This window comes from Haliotis asinina, chromosome 5 (genome assembly GCF_037392515.1).
Source record: "Haliotis asinina isolate JCU_RB_2024 chromosome 5, JCU_Hal_asi_v2, whole genome shotgun sequence".
In the NCBI taxonomy this organism is placed as follows: domain Eukaryota; kingdom Metazoa; phylum Mollusca; class Gastropoda; order Lepetellida; family Haliotidae; genus Haliotis; species Haliotis asinina.
In genome coordinates, this window is record NC_090284.1 from 8,481,302 (window position 1) to 8,503,703 (window position 22,402).

At 39.1% G+C, this 22,402-nt stretch overlaps 1 protein-coding gene across 2 annotated transcripts in view; it reads left to right on the forward strand.

The window, feature by feature from the left end:
• LOC137284660 (voltage-dependent calcium channel gamma-1 subunit-like) overlaps positions 1-19,347 on the forward strand; it is a 39,495-nt gene extending 20,148 nt beyond the window's left edge. Inside the window, exons 2-5 of one of the 2 annotated variants that reach the window (XM_067816557.1) lie at positions 10,704-10,784; positions 12,384-12,410; positions 14,333-14,470; positions 15,043-19,347. In XM_067816557.1, coding sequence (XP_067672658.1) covers positions 10,704-10,784; positions 12,384-12,410; positions 14,333-14,470; positions 15,043-15,299 — 503 coding nt within the window. In that variant the 3' untranslated portion in view covers positions 15,300-19,347. The remainder of the gene's footprint in view (positions 1-10,703; positions 10,785-12,383; positions 12,411-14,332; positions 14,471-15,042) is intronic. The other variant, XM_067816558.1, reaches the window with a different exon arrangement.
• Positions 19,348-22,402: the final 3,055 nt, after the last annotated feature.

Genomic DNA, 22,402 nt, shown 5'->3' on the forward strand with positions numbered 1-22,402 from the left:
ATCGTTTGGCCTGTTGCCTGTTCGCCACGTCAAGGTGGGTTCGCTTACACATGGCCTATGGAAGGACGGGTGACGAAAACGTACCCAGAGTAATATTTATGTCAGTATTCACTACCCATCACAAGTTTAGATGCAATAATTTAATAGATTTTGCAAAATATTCCATACTGTTTAAAGGTACTTTTTTCACGTGAACTGATGTATTGTAACACGAATTCGAAACGGTGAAAAGATTGAGTTGCACTTGAGATTCTTCAAAGACATTTAGAAGTTGGTATGGTAACACAAGACAAATCTTGTGGATAAGAAAGTCTTGATTTATTTTTCACAACGTTTCTGGGCTAGTTCTTACCCCTTCCACAGGTGGATAAAGAACTAGCACAGAGACGTTGTGAAAAATAAATCAAGAAGTTGTTCTCCATAAGATTGTCTTCTATGAGTTGCACTTGGTTCCCCCACGTTAGTGGAGAAATCAATCACTGATGTAGCCATATATCAAACACCGCACAACATATGGTAAGTGTTTAAGTGAGTCTAAACTTTTGAGTATATACGTGAGTGAAGTGAGTAGATGCGCTTTGTGTAATTCCGCAGTCAGCAATATCCTTGACCATCCGCGTCAAACATAGTATCGTTAATGACCAATACCATCCGTGGACATCCATCTTGCTATGTCATCGGAGCCACGTTATTCTCTTTCTCGTGTTTCAAGAAGTTGAGATTGTTGGAACCTATGCTGCGTGGAACCTCGAGACGCAGGGTGCGTGTCCTAGGTTATTTCTGGCACTAGTCGTTCCCCTAGCTTGTTGGCACCAGCACAACACTTACAGGCGCAGGTTAATCGTGACGGTGTATATTACTACTGTTGTTTATAAATATCAGGAAATAATAACCATCTGTGGTTTTAGCGTCATCTCAAGTGGTGTCTTAACTTGACGCAGCATGGGAATAGTTTCAGACAACACTCTGTAGATTTAAGTGTCATGTCAATTAGATATTCATTTGCCAGCATCTTCATAAAGCATACCTACACTTATTGATGTGAGCGGCACATCCGTGTGGCGTAAAACTCAGAGAAAACGATTATATATTTTACCATATGTCATTAGCAGGCATTCATCACTGATACTTAAGAGGATATAAGGTTCATTATATGTTTGTCAGGAAGTGGTATGAAATTTAAAACAGGGTTGGAAATGAAAGGTGTAATTGGTCTAAAGAGGTGTTAAAGGATAAAGTGGCTGTAATCTGCATGAACGTCTCTACAACGTCATTGGTGATGCATGTAGCATGGCTGTGTGTACATACTCTGAAGAACATTCCTCAGAGGTATGTATCACCATGGTGCGTACATCATCACGCAAAAACAATTCTGTTGACTCATCATGCTCAATGTTGGAAATACTCGTACAGTTCGTAGTGATATCGTGGGCTTTGATATACGATAAGATAAGAAACTTTATCTTACCTCACACATATATGCCGTTTTCTGACTCGCTGAGCGATGGTCTGTTCTGGGCCTCTTCGGGCCCAGGGATTATAAAGAAACGTCGAGGGTATATCAACCCATGGTCCCCACGTGACCAGTGAACAACTTATAATGCTCAAACTGGATCCAACAGTCATAGAGGGGTAAATAGATGACAATCACTTAAATTTCTCCTGGCAAAACAATGTCAGTCAGTTGCACGCAAGGGAGTCATCAAGTGAGTCGAGTTACCGATGACTCGTGAACCCCATGCAGAACTTGTCTACGCACCTGATAGGGATATGGCACTGTCGTAAGGTACCGATATATTCAAATTGATGTCAGAAAAATGAAAACCTGTTTCCAATTCGTGCCTACAGAGTAAGGTACCATCACACGAATTACAGATACGCCAACAACCGGATCTCGTTTTCAGTGTGACAGGCTGAATGTTAAATATGCATTGTATAACTTATCTATTATGATTTATGATACCTGTGGTTCGTATGCTTTATATGTATGTTTATTTGTGTTGATAATGCAAAACTAATTTCATTGTTTTCATATGAATATTCCATTACAGTTGCAGACAGAGGAGAACGCATTTCTCTCAGTTCTGATAATTTGCATCCAGAATATGGACCAACGGAACTAATATACAAACGTCTTTTTAACCGTTGTGTAATCCTGTAAGACGTATTGCATAAGTCAACAGACATGACAAGCCAGAACTTAGACATCCTCCAGTATGTTTATTTGACGTGACGACAAAGATAAACACGTGAAGACCATCAATTACTTCTTCGTTTCTGGTCAGAAAGTGTTTACTCCACCTCCATGTCTCACGGCGGGCCATCCAGCAATATTTACGTAAAGTAAGCCTGCCTTCACAGTTAAGAAAACAAGCTTAATCCCCATTGCCAACGTAAAGGAGGTCCTGCGGTGTACGCTAGTGAGACTAGAAGACATGCCACTTACAAAATACCTTCACACAAAGTTCAAACTAGTTGATGTGGTGAAGATAAATACTCCCTCACCCAACCACAGAAACAGATAGATTATTCCCAAGTGATAAACCTGTTCCAGTAACGCGTGTTATACAGATCTGGGTTAAAAGGTTTTACTGTCAACTGGTTGGAGAATAGTTAAGGAAAGAATCCCAATGGTTCAAGGTCATGTCCACATACCTGCAGTGCAATGTGGTGTGTTTATTACTGTGGTGTTGTTAGGGTGTTCTTCATGCCCTGCGGAAGAGCAAGTCATTCGATCGTTTATTGTTGTTGAAGTTAGAGGTTAACCATATTGCATTGGCTAATCGTAATGTATAAACTTGGTCATCTGACTTAACATTTGTACAGGTATATGTTTATAATATGTACCTCGAGACCACAAATGGTTTCACTTAGCTTTGAAGTTTGTTCCATAGTGGATAACATGTGGGTCGCTCTTTGTACAATCCTGGTATGATTCCGGTTGTATAATTGTAGCTTATTGAGATATATACCTAGTCTGTCGTACAGGCCCTGAAACAAATGTATGAGATACCATGCAACTGTTTAACACCGATACCCCACTCAGACACACTATACAGACTCCGCCCCTACCGGTCCTTGGTTGGTTTGTTTAATGCCAAGTGCATGCAGGGTAACAAGAAGGTACCACCTCTTAACGCCCGTTTACTACAATAAGAGCTACTTTCAGTCCTTAATAAGGTATTTTCAAAAGGACTGGCCATTTCAGAAAACGTAATTGCTTTTTGACATGAATATTGATGCAATAGTGTTATAATAAGATAATACGACAATGGTTGGATACAGGTTAATGTTTCATGTATTGTGTTCGAGAAAATGTTTGGAAAATGTCGTGAGAGACAATTTTCAGTTTTCAACAAATAATGCACAGTAGCCTATTCTTTCATAAACACCCTAAAGACGACCTGATACATCTGACACACTAAAGACCACTTGATGTATCTGACACACTAGGGACCACCTGATATATATCTGGAGGCGACTCCATTTGTAGGTTTGGTCGTAACATTCATGCTAGCCAGCAGAGTGAGTATAGTTTTACGATGCCACCTTTACCAAGAACCCTGCAATGTCCTTGCGACGGCAGAGATTCAGATATTGGCTCCACATGTAAGGAATCGAACCCGAGTTTTCAACATGATGAGCGAATGCTATAACAAGCATCTATTGTCGCCTTGTCAAAACCTGATAGGATAAATGATGTCACATTACAATATCCTATAGTAATTAAGGCCCTGTGACATGTGACCAACCCACGTCGTTTACGACGGCAGAATAATGCAATGTTTGCAATACCGTTGGAGGGGAGTGGAAGTACTGATGGACGGCGCGGTTATGTATAAGTGTGGTACAGTAGCATCATCACTATCACCACACGAAGGCCGTGGAGCTCTCCTGATAATTACAGTGATGGACTACAATCAACCCGCCTTAATACAGAGGGCGAAACAGCTATGTCTATTTCCGCCTACGTGCCTGATGTATGTGTTTTAGCGTTACGGTTACTGCTCAGGAAAGCCCAGCTTTGAGTTAACACGTGCATGTCCACCAATCAATACAATAAATAGTGTTTAGGATAGAACGCAAAAAGGACATTGTTCTGTCATCAGATGCCTTCTGATATATGTCAAATATAGTTACTTTATGAATGAGTGAAGCTTCCATTACGCCGCGTTCTCTAATAATGCCGTGGTACCAGTCCAAGATTGTTGAATCTGTGTTAAACACACCAGTTGTTGATATACTGAACAGCGGACAATGACGTTATGAACGGATAAATGTTAGGACTACGTTGATATCTTGAAGAAACTGTACAGTGTGTTCAGTAAACACGCTGGTGTAGTAGGGTTCTGTTTTAGCGGAGATTTTTTATGAATCTGTGGAGGATTTTATGGCGTTAATTCAAAGCAAAGAGTTCCTCGAAACTGACCTGAATCTCGTACAGGCACCCTACCCCACAACAATCAACACACAAGTATCCATATACACCACAACACAGGAAACCCCCCTCATCCACGTCCGCGAATACCCACCACCGGACCACACTTCCATACCGACATCCCACTCGTTAACCACCAACCCACAGATATCGCTGTACACCCCGACTCCAGCCCCCACCCCTACCCCCATATGTCCCCGGATTCTCTCTCCCTCCTCCCAGACTCCCCCCACACTGATTTTCACAATCAATACACGTCCAGTGAAAGCATTTTATCCAATTATCCGCTTCTAAATGGACTGAAGTGTATCACCACTTTGATTGATATTGAAAAACCTTGGTTTGCCTACACACATAAACCATCCACGCTGTTTCGCTCACGTGAAGTTCAAATTAAGGTTGTGCGTGATTAATCCGTCGCCGTGGTGTCTGTCTATCGTGGTGATCATGGAATCACCCAGCTAACGTAGTTTGTTACCAGTGGATAGTTTCGTTCTGACGAGGTCTTTCAACAATAATATGACAGCCTAGAAATAGCCAGGCGACGGGTTCCTCTATCAAGGTTGCCTATTTTAAGCAAATGGTGAGAGGATTTCATGACCGCGAAGGGATGCCATTGTCCGTGATTGACAATAACGATGACACTGTACAGGAAATTATTAATTATATTTTCTGTTTCCAATTTAGACACTAAGTGCATGGTGTTTTATGAGACACAACGACGGTGGTAGTATGACCGTGTAGTCTGTAGAGTAATGGTGTTCGCCATTGTGCTGTTATTTCAATTATCGGTTTTCTGTATTTAATGATCATCCGACAATTACGGAGTACATCAAACATTATTGTTCTTTCACAATCGTACTATTAGACGAATACATTTCCAAAGTGATAAGGAAAGCATGTTTTCATTGTGCGATCTCGACTGTGTTAACATCATGTGTTTATGAATAACTATAAAGATGTGATGAGAGCGTATCCCGCCCCGCTGGTTGCACTCGTTACAATCACATACAACGGCAAGTGAGTGAGTGAGCGTAGTTTTACACTGCACTCGGCAACATTCCAGCTATATCGCGGCGTGCAACAATAGGACAATGGCTCCTGAACCAAACGAGGGAACATATGATACAAATTGGGAATTGTATTAGGAAACATTCTTGTCACAGATTGTCACATTTTGAGACGCTGCTTACATGCCCTTAAAAGCAACGTTTACAACACTCCTCGTTGACATCAACAAAGGCTCATTCCGATAATTACGTTCCATGTCTTTCTCGTGTATGAAAGGATGCACATGTAAATGTATGCGCACGTGCGTGTGTGTGCATGCGTAGTATGGTGTACGTCCACTTTATGAGCACATTTACAGCGGAACTATCTGCCAATCCAGTGATGACCACCCCAACACGTTTGTACTTTGGGAGTATTGTTTCTGCTGCTGAGAACAAGAACCAAATCAACTCTGAAAATGCATATTGTTTAATGTCCATATCAACATATAATTCACATTTCTCATGGTTCCAAATGTCTCTGCAACCCATGCCGCCGTAAGAGACTTTACTATGATATACAACCTTCCACAGCCATGATGGTTAGTCAGGATGCTGTGACAGTGCTGCTTTGATGTTATCTGGCTGTTTATGGGCTGAATCGTCAATATTAATGAAGAAGATTTAATAATTTGTGCTGCGTAGAAAAGTTTATACATTATTGATTTTTTTTTCATTTTGCACACGTTTCCTTATGTTATTAGGAAAGAGAAGCTTTGGCAAAATATCAAATTTCTTCGATTGCAGAATAATAACACGATCTTAATAAAAACCAATAATTCTGAAATATTTATGACTTGAGTTGGATAGACATTTTTTCTGTGGCCGATCTGTGATCTGTATCAAACTATTTAGGATGACTTTGGGAGATGTTCTCTTAAGAACATTTCATCTTAACAATCGACGCTGTGTCAACGTTGTTATGAGAGTACGCTTGAACCAGACAAATATCACACCTCACGGCACATACCACACACCACCACACATCACCACACACCACACACCACACACCACACACCACACACCACACACCACACACCACACCACCACACATCACCACACACCACACACCACATACTACACACATCACCACACACCACCACACCACCACACATCACCACACACCACATACCACATACTACACACATCACCACACACCACCACACCACCACACATCACCACACACCACATACCACATACTACACACATCACCACACACCACCACACCAACTATAGCCATGATGGTCCTGCTACACACTGAAGGATGGTCACAGGTTTTATCTTAAAAGCCCGTTATGTATACCCAGATTCATATACAGAATACCATTTTCGTTAATTGAACGAAATGTGATGGAGCTGCTGTTGTATTTTGATTACTGTTGTGTTGTAAATTTCTCGCTAAATGCAGCTACGAGTGTGTGAAAACCTTAAGTTGAATCTATCTACCACCACTGCATCGCTGCATTGCAAACACAAAGCGATAAATGCATGAAGAGTATGTCTCTACGTTATTTATATCAATGGTATGAAGAGGGTTTCATTTTTCCGGGATGAAAGTCGTTGATGTCTGTAGATGGATACTTGCCCACACTGTTGATATATGTTGACATCTGTCAAAAAAGCAACGATACTCTGGGAATCCCTAGAAGAATATGTACATTCCGTGTATGATGTTTTTGTATTTTCACTGGGGCTCACCTTTTTCAATCTTAAGGAAATAGGTACAAAGTGCTCTTAGCGCTACTACGTTCTCCAAAACTATGGAGTTACGATTGGCCGTATCGTTACAAACGCTCTGCGAATCGGTGTCAGAGATCAGTACTGGGGTGTTTTAAGGCGTTGCCGTCCATATCGTTTTCGACACTAGTTTACCTTTCACGTTACATTTCGAACGTAACATTTGTTTTGTACAGAAACATGTTTTACATTACCTCAGATGTTATCCTTACCAGTTTAATTCGCAAACGCATACATATTTCCATACATATTATTTCCGCCACTATTTTGCTTTTACGTATCATATCCAGAGACGTATTTGGCATCATCTCGATTGCTCACATTAGTTCCATTTGACACCCGGTGTCAGCACTGTTGTATCCCCCACTAGCTTCCATTACATATCCGTACATAATGTATAGCACAGACAGTAACATGTTTAGCATCTTCTCGGGGCTCACGTTTTGAGTTTCATGCGCAAACACTTGGCGTCATCTCTGTTAATTTCAGTTTTCCATTCATATTATATCCACATTATTTACGTTAAAATGTGTTTGATAGATGACAGACACTCTGTTCTCTGGCTTTGACGTTATACGTTACCTCGCGGACCAATGTCTTTGATAAAGAAGACTCTACGTCTTTAACACCAACACCTCACCCTTCATTGGCACCGCATGTAAATGAAACAGCTTTTGCCATAACATGCTTCTCTCTGGTTAGAAGCCAATATACTGTTTAACTTATATCAACGTGCGTGTCATGAGCCTGTGATAACATCTGATAGACATTAGGAAGGGAAATATAACCGCTTGATGTTTACGTCACTATATAACTTCCGACATCATGTCTGTCAATGACTATCCATGCATTCTGGTGTGAATATAAGATTGAAATCTCATCATCAGGTTCTTTCATAAGTACGTTATTGCTTACATAGTATGTTTGGTTTCAATTTGTAAAATAAATGCTTGGATAAATGAAGACATTTAGACGTTACCGCATGTGCAGAAAGCGATAGCTGTGCCTTATGTATATCTTTGGTGTAAATTCGGTTAGATTTAATTGGCTGTTTCATCGATGGTGTTCACTGCATGGCAGTGTGTATGCTTAATTTGTACATCAATACCCACACATGATGAAGACGTGGGATTAGTATATGTGACTGATTTCTGAGCCAAACAAATTATATGTAAACATTCATCGAAATGATTTTCTGGATTTGATTGCGTCCTTCATCGGTACCTTGTGCACATGGGTTTCTGGGTGCACTGTGATGGTTCTAATCAATTTGTGTGATCAATACCCCGCAATACCCGGTACTCTCAGTGTAATGGACAGTTATCCTTGCGGCCTGGGTAATTAGGAGTGAGAGAGATCAAATCAAACAGTCAATCAAATATCAGCACATAAGAGTCACTTAAGTGACAGTGACATCAGGTGTTGGTCCAGGTCCTACATGACCTCCTGCCATCTGATTCCTATTTTGTTCACTTGGTGAAGGGGGACGCCAACATCCGAAACGTCGTGTTATGTGAAGATTAAAATAAATAATAAAATAAATTTTAATAAAATAAATAATACAATAAATAATACAATAAAGCAGATACGTGAGTGAGTTTACGCCATGTTTAGCCATCAATATTGCGACAAGGGACACCACCAGAAATTGGCTTCACACATTGCACCCAATGTCGAACATGGGCCTTTGGCGTGACGAGCGAACGCTTCGACCACTTGGCTAACCTATCACTTCTATATAACAGATGAAGTTAATATTAATAATATTTAGTGCTTGTACACAAGACAATTCAAAATGGGATTTCTGAATACCTGAAATATTTCAACATTTTCAAAAGGTCACCTAAACACTGCAGACAATAGGTCCAAAGAACAATTATGCCTGCATGGATAACATTATTGAATTTCCATCTGTTGTTTGTTTAATGTTCAGTCACCCTTCAACGCGGGAGTAGATATCCTACCCATCAAACGTTTCGAGTCACTTGTGTAATTATAAATGTAGCCACTTGCTTCAGTCAACTGTTCTAAACTAGCTTTTGCAGTATGTTCCACACTGTTTATAGGTTTACACTGTTTCTAGGTTTACACTGTTTATAGGTTTACACTGTTTATAGGTTTACACATATCCTGATGCATGGTAATACAAACTCGTAACATTGAAAACATTACTGTCATGAGTTCAATAAATACTGGAAATCAGCTAAAATTGGCGAATTCTTAAGAAAACTCACATCAAAACGCAACTGTTCACGCGCACCACATATGCACCTGCTTTTCGGCAGTTCGATGCATGATCCCCGAGTAGTTTATCTACATAAGGTTTGCTGTCGGCTCCCCGAAGTTAGTGGAGGAAGTCACCTTCAATGTTACCATATACATATACATAAGTGGGTGCTCTAACTGAGTCTAACCTTTTGACGGGTAGTATTGATGAAATAGATGTCACAATTTAGGTTCTTCGCCGTAACATATCATGGTAAATCTGAGGCATTCTCTGCTGTAGAAGCTAACAGCACAGCATTGCAGTTCCTCAATAAAAGAAGACTATGGTTTCCAAAATTGAATCAGAACAAGTTGTGTGTCAGTAACAGGAATCCGTGGCTTGTGTTACTGTAATCAGCCTCACCTACTTACATGCCAGCAACATGTACCGGGATCTAGTCTTCTGTATCTAAGGTGCCGAAATCCCATCTCCTCTGAATAGAAAATCTATAATATGTCCAGCGGGAACCGAAATCTCTTTACAGTTGTTATCTCGTGTTATCATTATGCCTTATCATGCCACTGTCTGTTCTCAAGTACAATGGCCTGTTTGTCTCTTTGACATGCCCAGTTGGTTATGGACAATCGTTTGATTAACCATCAGCAAAGCTTCTAGCTAATGCTAATTGCTGGCAAATTGCCTCCCGTAGGGCTGGTCGGCAGTTTACTTATCTAAATATAGGTCAAGTGGCTTTATAGACGTGTTCCTCGTGTTAAACTGTAACGTTATTGCCTGTTTTAATTGTAATAGTCCCGTCTTTTTAATCTCAGGTTGGTTTTAGAATATGTTCTAGTGCTTCGCACTTACATACCTCGCATGCAAGCATATATGACGTGTAGCACAGACAGGCTGAGGAACCCATTACATGTCTTTATTCTTTCGGATGTGTGCTGTGATGAATATTGCAGATAAGGCAAGGTACAAATGGAATTGCGGTGTGCAGTGGGTCGAAAACAAAACTAAAGAAAATCTTAGATAGCTCACTCAATCAAATAAACATCATAACTCTGTAATATTCAGATTTTGTTTCACGATGTCTCGACATGTGATTTCATTTTGTAAAAAGGGTGTTGCCTGTTTCATAAATAATATTTTAGAAACAACTAAATAGTAGATTTATGAGCTGCTGCTTTTTTAGGTTTAAATAACAATTTGAACATATGTAAAACGTTTAGCTTATGTTTCCTAAATATGAACTTTGTTTCCTTTTCAGACGATGAGTGTGAATCTCACAACCTGTTTCCTACAGAGGAGGAAATACGACAAAACAAGGCGATAGACAGCCACTATTTAGGTAAGCAGGAACGTCTAGTTATAGTAATCTACCTGTATATATGCTGAATTTTACAATAATAAGATAAGCAGATGTATATTATCCCATTATAATCTGATACACTTGTTATATCGTGAAGTGGATCGTATATAATCTCATACTCTTGTTTATATCATATATTGGATCGCATATAATCTGATACACTTGTTTATATCATATAGTGGATCGCATATAATCTCATACTCTTGTCATATCATGAAGTGGATCGTATATAATCTCATACTCTTGTTTATATCATATATTGGATCGCATATAATCTGATACACTTGTTATATCATGAAGTGGATCGTATATAATCTCATACTCTTGTTTATATCGTATATTGGATCGCATATAATCTGATACACTTGTTTATATCATATAGTGGATCGCATATAATCTGATACACTTGTTTATATCATATAGTGGATCGCATATAATCTGATACACTTGTTTATATCATATAGTGGATCACATATAATCTGACACACTTGTTTATATCATATAGTGGATCGTATATTTACACGTGAGACCCTCACTCATACTGGCGTCATATTATTGTTGAAAATAACCAACCTATACCAACATACTCAGAGTAACATTTCGTCAAAGATATATATTTCTTAAACAATTAAACTGTTATGGTAGTAAATATGATAATTGTGATTTTTGATTAACAGGAGGTTACTAAATAATTACATTGGGGTGTAATGAATAAAACATGACGTTCTTCTGAGGAACCATTCTCCCTAGAACAATATCGAATTAAATGCAAGCGCCATAATGGGTTTGGTCTGACGTATCATGGGAATACGCGGCAGTCATCCATATTTGCTCAGTCAATAAATCACTTTGACAGTTGTAGTAATAAATTTTGTGTATAAATCCGCCTGGGTAAGATATTTCAAATATACATGACAGTGCTATTAGTAAGTCCTGTAGGCTGATATCCCCTGGTGCCATGACAGTGATGTTTTCATGAGATGAATTTCATCCATCTGTCCACTACTCTGTGTGATGAGCATGTACACGTTCGTGAAAGTTATCTGCAAATATCCATAGTAATTTTTATCATGAAATAAATATTTGAGTGTGAAGAAAAAGTACTCTATTGTAAGCCAGGATATGTGGATCACTGTATCACTGGGATCAATAACAGGTAATGTTTGCATATCTGTACCAAATGTGTCATGGTTGACGTGACGTTAGTCTACATTGGAATAATGTGAGTATCGTTCTGTAGGGATCAAGTTATTCTCTGTATGAGGCTTTGTGACAACCGGCCACAACACTGATCATTTGTTCATGTATCAAACTAACTTCTCGGTACATTTCCAATATGTCCCTGACCTTGTTAGTGACTCTAGTGGAGTGAGCCAGTGACACCCGTAGACAATAGAATCTTCCTGAAACTGTCATTGCCATGCTCACCATATGGCTATAAACACTGGCATAAGACTTAATATCAGGGGGATACTTTAACATGAATTCATTTGTGTCATTATTTTGACGATGATTAACGGAATAGCATCAGGGGCAAATATTCACTGTTTTCAAATATGTTTAAACATTATTGTTCAGATGGGCCTAACGAACTGATAAAGATTGGTATGTACCCTTCACAATAATGCTTCGTGTTTTCTTGGTTGTTTAAATTGGCTTCTTCATGCTTCCCGTAGCTTCAGACGTAAAAGTATACAAAAAGCATCAGCTTCATTATATTGTGCATGGAATTTAATTACAATTCTGATTGAGACTGTGCATGAGATTAACACAAAATACTTGTGTTGACTGTTGTTTGTAGATTTTTTTATCTTTTTTTACATACTGAGCATTTAACAAGTCGCTTCAGAACCAACCTTTGTTTCACTTTGTTGTAGGATTATCCATTTTATCTCAATTGTACTATAATATTAAAGTTGCATGGTATGTCATAGATTATATTTTTGTTCTATTATTGATGTGTCATCACAACAATAATGCATTTAATTCTGCATACTGCTTTATATATTATTGATGTTCATAGCGATCCTGCATAATTTAGGAACTTAAAGCCAAGGGAAACGACTATAAAGTCGTTTTGTTGCATCTGCGGTCATCATCTTTGAGATGATTATTGCTTCCATGTTGTTTAAGCTGTTTTTATTGTGCATTTCAATATTTTCTGCATCTGTTTTGATATGATGCTTCACAGTAACCCCTCGCTTTTGTACCCCTTGAACTGCGTTGAGGAAGATTTTATCTGATTTTCAGTATTGTGCGGCATTGCTTCAAGTGAAATGGCTAATGCTAATCACTACCGTTAAAGTTTGACTCACAATAATGTGCTTCAAAGCGTACGTAAAACCGAACTGAAACACGATGACGTATGTTTTACCCTTAAAACATTAACATATATATGTCACCTTAACGACCAGGTGAACCAATTTTATTGGTTGGTTACAAGGTTTTTAGAAGCAACTTGTCCGTATATTTAGAATACCTTCCATGGAACAAGGAGCTTCGATACGCGATAACTAAAAAGACATCTTGCCTTTGCTGACAGTTTTAAATTCGACGCTTAAAGACGTATCTGAATATTAAAGTAATTGGTACTGCGAATAGATGGGTAGTTTAGTTTAGTTTAGTTTAGATCATCCTTGCCATTTGAAGTTGGTAGTAATTTTAATATATATTATAGGATATTTAGATATATTCTACTACATTATTATCCAGACAATTATGTTGAATATAATATGGTCCGAATACCGATGCATTGTTCCCTTGTTGTTGTTTTTTTTCAAATATCGAGTTTCTGATGCATCACCTACATCATTTTATATCATTTTGAAAACGTTGTAAACACGTGTTACGTATAGGGTAATGAAGCGGTTCTACCATAACAGTTTTATCAGGAATCTGTAGTTTCAGCAGTTTTAAACGGCATTCCAGAAGTAGGCCCGGCTGCACAAATCGATCTTAGCGGAAAAACCTATCTCAAATTGTGAGTTACTAATACCGTATGACTAAGATCACTTTGTGCAACTGGGCTCTGATGGATTGTCGGGGTAACATGCTGAACATAAAATAGTTCACCATATATTTGACAAGGTAAGTGGGTTGAAAATATTTCTCCTGGATTCGTCTTTCATCAAAACGTACTTCTTGACGTGTAGTGAGTACAAAGTCCATTTTTGTTATATTTTCAGCAGAAACACATTTTTTACCGGCGTAGAATAGGCCTTTTGCAACTTAAGCTTGTAACCAGAGGCGACTTTTCTTGTCGTAAGAGGCGACTAAAGGGATCGGGTGGTTAGGCTCGCTGACTTGGTTGACACATGTCATCGGTTCCCAGTTGCGCAGATCGATGCTCATGCTGTTGATCACTGGATTGTCATTATTTACAGACCACCGCCACTTAACTGGAATATTGCTGAGTGCGACGTAAAGCAAAAGTCACTCACTCACTCACTCATTTCACACATTTCCCTCGTATTCCTCTATCCTCTTCATCCTCGAGATGTCATGCAAGAATTCCCGTTGTATTGCAGACTACACCAGAACAGCGATTGCCTTCACGATCATCGCCCTTCTGTTGATGGTGATAGGTCACATGTTTGCCGTGTACACTTTGAGGCGACCTCGATACATCATCAAGAGACTGACTGCCCTACTGCATCTCATGACGGGTAAGGCGTATATAGCGTTATCTGCTGGTCTGACTACCAAATTGTTCTGGGGACATGGTAAATATCGAAAGGTCTTCTGAACATTGACTAGTAGCCTTGGTGGTTGGGTTATAATATGAGCCGGTTCTCAAGCAGCATATTTCAAAATTCCTGAACCGTATTATGCACCAACACTGTCTGTCACTGCCTGTCCTCGTAACGCTCTAAATGAAGCGAATTTAGATTTACCCAGGTCCGAACTCTTCGTCTCTGGGCTCCTTTTGAATTTTAACATAAAAGGCAACCTCATCAAAATATTTCCAGCATTTTATTTTCGTGTAGACACCAAATCCAAAGGCAGTCATCGTTGAGTAAAACATGTATCTCAATAACTATGATACTATAGTAGAAGTTAAAGGTTAAAAGAACGTTTGGATGTATATAAATCATCACATGGTTATCCACTTATGACATGCTGATTAATCATCATTGTAAACATTGTTATAATGTCAACTGAGTAATATTGTGCAAGGATCGCATAATGCTCTTTGAAATCTACTAAATATGTTTACATCAGTTAATATTTGTTCCAGCGGCCTGTATTCTTGTCCTGAACGAAGTGTTTTCCAGAAGTGTGGAACATGGTTTGGAGAATCTTCCCGAGAAGTATCCTCAAGGAGTGGAATCATCCTATGGCTTCTCCTACGTCTTCTCCTGGCTTGTGTTCGTTGTGTTTGTCGCTGCAGGACTCCTGTTTTTATTCTTATCACACAAAAGGAAAGCAGACATGGCAGACACAGTTGATGTCATGGCAGAGCAGGATGAGCCAATGCAGCTGGGAAGAGTTTGAAATGTTCCCGACGTCATTTATGTATGCGCATGTGCAAGAAAGTGGCAGTAGAGTTCCGGTTCCCCCGGAAGTAGAAATGTGCCTCTGACCACGGTTTGGTTGAACGATTGTGGACTTAAAGGGCATTTTAAGTCGAATAGCTAATAATGCTGATGACACATTGAGCCACGACACAACTCGCTAGCATTGTGTTGATTGCAAGCAAACTGAAACGAACCAACTCAGGAAGATCAGTTTCGCATATTCCGACAGTGGTTGGCCACCTTACATTATGCAATGCATGCAAATGATTCTGTGAATATTATGACGTATTATGACTACCAACCGATACGCATGGCGATGCAGTGATGACAGTGTGCTTTACGTGGATTGGAAAGCCAGACAGCTCCAGCACCTTGATTTATTCTTTCTCATCGATCCTTGTGAACCGATGTGAACAACATGGCCTTGACCTTCATTAATCATCGATTAATTTGGATATGATGACAGAGAAATTCCCGTATGTCGAATGGTGCTTTCCCTTGTGATATTGGTAATGATGAAAACCGCTCGTTCGTGTTCCCTTTAAGAAGATGTTTCACCATTATTTTTCAACCTTGATTAGTAACTGTGTCGTGTGATTTCCACTCCAAGTGGCTTCCATTACTTCTGACACGTCGTTCTTCACTCAAATATATGTCTGGATGTACACATTGTGGTTTATTTCCCCCACGTTTTTCATTTATGCATAAAGATTCCATAATACAATACTACTCTTAGCGTACATAACCATTGTGTAATTTATTATGATATGAACCTAGCTATGAGAAATGGATGATCAGATAGTTAATACGTACATGCAGTTTTAAACAACAGTGAATTTCAAAGGTGCCATATTCATGTCTACTTGATTTTGTGTTTGCAATATTATACAAAATGCAGTATTCCTTGACGTTTTGATGATAAACCATTGAACCAAAAATTGTCTATGTAAAGGGTATGATGATGTTACTCTGCTCAATATGTGAAGTAATATGTTATCTTTAATGCAATCTTCATACTGGTGCACATCCTTCCATGTTGTCTGTTGACTTTTTATGCATGTAAATACCATGTTTTGTCAACATGCACAATCCTATCTAATTAACACGGCAGGGAACCTATATATAATATTATGTGCACTGATTTTCCGACTTGAAGCTTTTCAACAACCCTATCGTCCATGCGTGATAGAGTTTCCATTGCTTATAGACACCAATTCTTCAGTCCTGATCAGTGGCGTGCTTGTTGTCAGCCAATGAGTATCAACCTTCATACTTTTAGTCAGTATCGCGCATTGATTTTTGTTTCTATTTTGCTGTTTCATTTATTTACAAATAAGTCCAAAGATCATGTATCCAGACTGTTTAATTGAACCTCGTTTGAAAATTCACAGGTATACTGGAGAGTTATTGACAGTTTTGTACAGGGTGATTTTACCTTCCACCTCCTGTGTTAGAAAATGTATATAAAACTGCATGTGCCATGTTGCATTTGATGACGATAAACACGAAAAATATTATAATGATGATAAGTGGTCTTATATATGTTTTTACGGCAGACCTGAATTTGGGTGAAAGAGTACAGTTATAAGCTATTGTATATTTCCAGACATATTCTCATATTTTATAGTCATGCTTTTAGGCTGTCTTAATATCCAATACCGAAACAAATAGAAATAACTTCAAATCGACATTACTTCTTGTATGTTAGGTTGTTCGGAAATGCACAGCTAATATTCTGGATGTATTTCCGGAAATACGATCTGCAAATCAACATTTGCCCGGAAGGTAAAATAGCTAGAGTGTTGATCAATAACTTTTAACGAATAGATTCGGAAAAGGTCTTGACTTAGTCGATGGAATGCGGAACTGATGAAGACCCGATGATCTGTATTTAGAATGGTCATAATCCCAAGACGAGATGAGCAAAGGAAAAACATGGCAGTGAGTTTGCTTGATCTCAGAAACGATTCTCAAATTACTTTTCACCATTCTGGAGAAAAACGGCGAAAAAGACTTGTCGTCAATTCAAACTCCATAACAGTATCAGATGTATCCAAGATCCAGTTTAATCATTCAGCGTAGTAGGTTTATAGAGTTTATTTAAGTAGAATAAATCAAATCCCTGTTCATAGTGGATTAACATTTAAACTTCCTAAATTATTATTTCTTTGGGCACAAGATTCTTCAGAAATACCTGAAGCACTTGGAAACTGACATGCTTTAAACAGTTAACCTATCTTTGTGATCCTTAATATGTTAGCTCTGTTTCGCCGTGTTAATTCTTTCTGAGGTCATGCAGAAAGTTAAAGTGATAGGAAACCCCAGCTCAATGATGTAAGTAGTCACAATTATAATCTATCTCATTTATCTCATAATTTTAACTGATTCCACTTCGTTCAGAAAAACAAAATAGTGGAAAAAGTTTTACGACGGACTACAGACAATTATTGGAGACTCTCTAATGCTATACAAATGTATCAACAACGTTTCTTTTGCCATTTTAACTGTCATCAGTTATTTTGTGATTTTGTTTGTTTATGTGTGTTTATTTTCAAATCTTATAATATGTAAGCCATTTGTATGCCATTTGAATTGTTCTCGCGTTTTGTGATCGCTATGCTCCTATTGCACCTACGTAAACAATACCTCTGAAATTCTTTTCCTCTTTTAATTGTATATATATATCCGCACATTTTCATTTTTGATATGCACATTACATATGCGTATTTAGTGAGATACATTTGGAATTTAGGTAGGTTAGCTCATTTTGTGAGTGGAAAACCTCAGTTTTGTACTCTCGGATCACAGGTCCCAGTGAGTTGATATGATTGCATATTGTCTGTCCAGTCTGTAGGGGGGTGGCTCTAATACTGTTGCGATAGTTAAAAATATGTCCGACTGAACTGAAAACGTTTCTTGCAAGATTTGGGATTTTGGGGTTTTTTTTATTATGATTAGGAACTTTCCAAAAACGCGACAGAGGAGTAACTGTGATCATGACGGCATATCGACAGTCGGCTTTTGCTGTTGTAAACGATATTGCTAAAACAACATTGAATTACGTCTTTTAAAAAATATAATTGGCTTTTGCGTCGCGCACACAGCACAAAAACATGGGTTCTCCATTTCTGGAAACATGATCATTTTGAACCGGAAGGTTTCGGGCCAGACACCTAAAATACTGTTAAAAAATTCAGAAGTTCTAATTGTTTTAAAAAATCTTAATCAAAACTTCGGTCACTGATTTTTGAACAGTAAAGTCTGAGAAGCTTTTTTTGAAACATGTCCGGAAGGTTTTCGGAAAACGTGAGATGTTTATCCATGTTGTGGCGTCGTTTTCCTGACTGACTTCTCCCTCATACCGACATCCCGTGTTACACATGTCCATGGCATCTCAGCATTAAAACCAACCACACATTCTCTATCAATGAACCATCGCTGCTAGTTAGAACCAACGTCGGGGCCTTGGATGGCACCGCAGTAGGTTATGCAGAGTTCTGTCGTGTGGGTGAGTCGGGAGCCGGTGACTCTTGGTTCGAATTTAGGTGTCAGGTTCGTCACCAAAACCGAGATGTTGAGTCTCAACAAACAGATACATGCTTAACTCCTGAATCGATTTGCCCCCCTTGCACTATTACTGGAACACAGTCTACAGCGGCGTCACTCACTACAAACCAACATATACATATCGATGCATCGATCACTCTTAGCATGAGCTGCAGTACCTTGGTGTTGTGTTTACAAGTTTTCCGTATTTTTGAGTTGTGTTAGAGCCTTATCAATGCCCACTGATCTCACGATCATATTGTAAGAGTCTTGTCGATCTGATCACATCTGATCGTTGTAACACCAATCGGTCTGTGTTACCGGATCGAAAGACCCTAATTTAGCATATGCACTTTTTTACGATTGTCCCTGATCTAATATGGCACGACCCATCTCCGTGAAAGAGATCTCTATTTTGTTACAGTTTGATATTTATTGTTCTGTCCTTTACACATCGAATAAACGACGAACACCCTTAATGTACTCTTGTTGTAATATTTTCTACAACCTTCTGAAATGGTATGCACATCGGACATAAACTGGACATTTAGAATTGTTCTCCAACAAGCGACCTAAGAGGTGACGACCTGAAGCGGTCGGTCAGGCACACGTCATCGGATGCCGATAGATCGATGCCCAAACTTGTCTGGACCAGACTTGATTATTTACTGACCGCTGCCATACAGATGGACTATTGTTGAGTGCGGCATTAAAAACAAACAAACAAAACATGACACGATATAGATATGACGCAGCAATATGGCTGACCGTGTAGCCTTTGAAGGAGATGTTAAATAAACTCTTACCCTCACCTAATCTATTAGTAAAATATAAATAAAAGTTTGATCTTTGCCATTTTGGGAAGTAGTTAAGTCTTACCTTGGCCTTTGAGATAGTGCTGCAAAACCATTTAGCCGCAAGGAGAAAAGGAGCATATAGAAATTTAAGTATTTTCAAAGAACCTTGTTACATTTTTTACATAATTCATTGCAAGTGGGCACAAAATGCTATCTATTTTCTGAGTGGGTTGTAAATGTCTCGCAGTTCACAAACAAACGTGTCCTCTACCCTGGTTGAACAAAGATGAAATTACCAGATGATAAATATTGTAAATACTTAATGATTCAACGCTAGTTGTCTTCTATTACACTCACACTAAACGACAGTAATCTCGTGACCTCCCGCCTTCCATTCCACAGATCCAAATTCTATCTGAATGACGATAGCAGTAACCACTGTTCTGGATACAAGTTTCTCCAGAAAGCTGCTTCCGAAATTATTCTGGTTCTGTGCCAACAGAACCGCCACCGTGGCTGGCAAGCGCTCATCCTCATCAGCTGTCTGTCTGTTTTCATCTGGGGGAGCTACCATAGCTCCACTTGGGCGGGGGCTGGGGATCTAGTGTGGTAAACGTCTCTGGGAGGTGTGTATTTTTATTTACTATCTCTGGATGAACTGTGTTTAAATACGATATCGCGGTATGGTTTTCTGCTGGTGATTAAGCTCTAATTGGGTGTAGCCGTTAAGTGTTGTTTTGCGAAAAGACATTTTTTCACACTGTTTATTTCATTACAGCTTCAAAAATAGTACTATATTATGTTCCTTTTCGGGGTCTTAATGCATAGCTTTATCTCTAAAACGAATCAAGTCTAGATTTTCCTCAGGATCAGAGTTTGTCGTCACGAGTCAATAGCACTGGTTCCTTTTCAAATAGATTGACTTAACTGTTTCTGTCAAACGTCTTATATTCTCAGCTTGAGTTTAAAGACACTTTCGCGCAGATCTTACCGTTCACGTCTGCTATACTGATGCAGTCCCATGTCTAGTGAGGTAACACCTGGCCTGTTTCTCTAACTTTTTAGACAAACCGATATCCTGAATGGCTCCATGGTGGAGCGATAATCCCATAACATTGTGACGTCCTAAAGCGAAATACCGTTCAAACAAAACTCACTCACTCTGAAAAAGGCGCCAAACACTGTTATAGATTCTCATTATCTAAGTTACTTACAGCAGAATGGGCTGATTTGGTCAACCATCTTTTGTCGACTCTCACAACATACGCATTAATATCATATTCATATATAAGCCTGCATTTCCTTTTATTCAGGAGCATATGGGTAGTTAAATGGTTAGAGCTTATGCTGGTCACGCTCACGACCAGGTTCGATTGCCCATGTTCCTACACTTTGAACATATTTTTTGTGGTGTAGCTGTAATATTGCTAAAAGGTGCGTAAAGCCCCCCTACTCGCTCACTCACTCACTTCCACTATCAGATCTGTGTACATGGAAATATGTAAGCATTATTGAATTATCAGATCAATTATCAGATAAACCGTGTCAACATATATTCCTTTTGCTGAACCGATGTCCCCTAATTTCAACCGATCTGTTTTATATTTTCGTATCGATATCTTTCTTCCAACCTGCGTGACTGATCTAACAGGATGATTCTAGCGTTCAGCCCAGCTCATCAATCATGCCCCGGGCAAAGACCGTTTGTCGTTTCAGAACTGTCTAAAAAGCCTTTCAGGAACACTGTGGTATGTTCTTTAGTCTCTTAGATGTACCTTCTTCTAAAATCAATGATTTCTATTTTGAGATATATTTGGGGGATAAGGATTAACTTCTTTGAAAGGAGCTGCGGCTTGGTGTTCATGAACTCTGGGAGTCTGAGCTGAGAAACTTAGAAGGCCCGCTCGCTGAAGTGTTAGTACTCATTATGGAAGCGTTAGGATCCAGTAGCCATTTGTCTGAAAGAATTTATTGATTTGAAGGGATTTAAAGTGTGTTTAGCATGCTTGTGAGAGCATAACGAAATCGCAAATAACTGAAACTCAAATGGTGTTGTTAACGACTAGTTATTGACTGGATTGTTGTTCGTCAAGATTATGTTTCTAGATCTGTGAGCACCATACCTGTGCTCGTGCCTTTCGTCAACGTCGCCGACGGAGCCAACGTATACGACTCGCATTGCATTCGGGGTCCTCCTCCAAATGTGGGGTGACACATCGTGACTGGGACAGCGTTCAAAGTGACGTTAAAGCAATCTCGCTCATTCACTCACTCACAGTTCATATGACCATACAGCAGAAGTTTTTATTGTGAATAATGTTTGAAGGGACATATCATACTTCCGTAAAAGTATGGTAATTCTAACTGAAGAAAAGCCGTCAACGACACGTTTTGATGAACACATTCAGCATGTCAAAGCATTAACTGGATCGTTGTGAGGTGAATCATGCACATTCTGGCACAGATATGGGACGCAACTCTGCAAACATCGTTCTGCCTTTTAACATGTCGGCCCGGTTTAAACACTTGAGATAATCAGAATCTTCATCAACAATGACTAATCTCTGCTCATATCCTTCTACGACATACCACTTGTCAGCATTCCACATGACAGCATTCCACATGACAACATACCAGATGACAACACATCACATGACAGCATACCACATGACAGCATACTACATGAGCACAGATCATATGACAGCATTGCACATGGCGGCATACCACATGACAACAT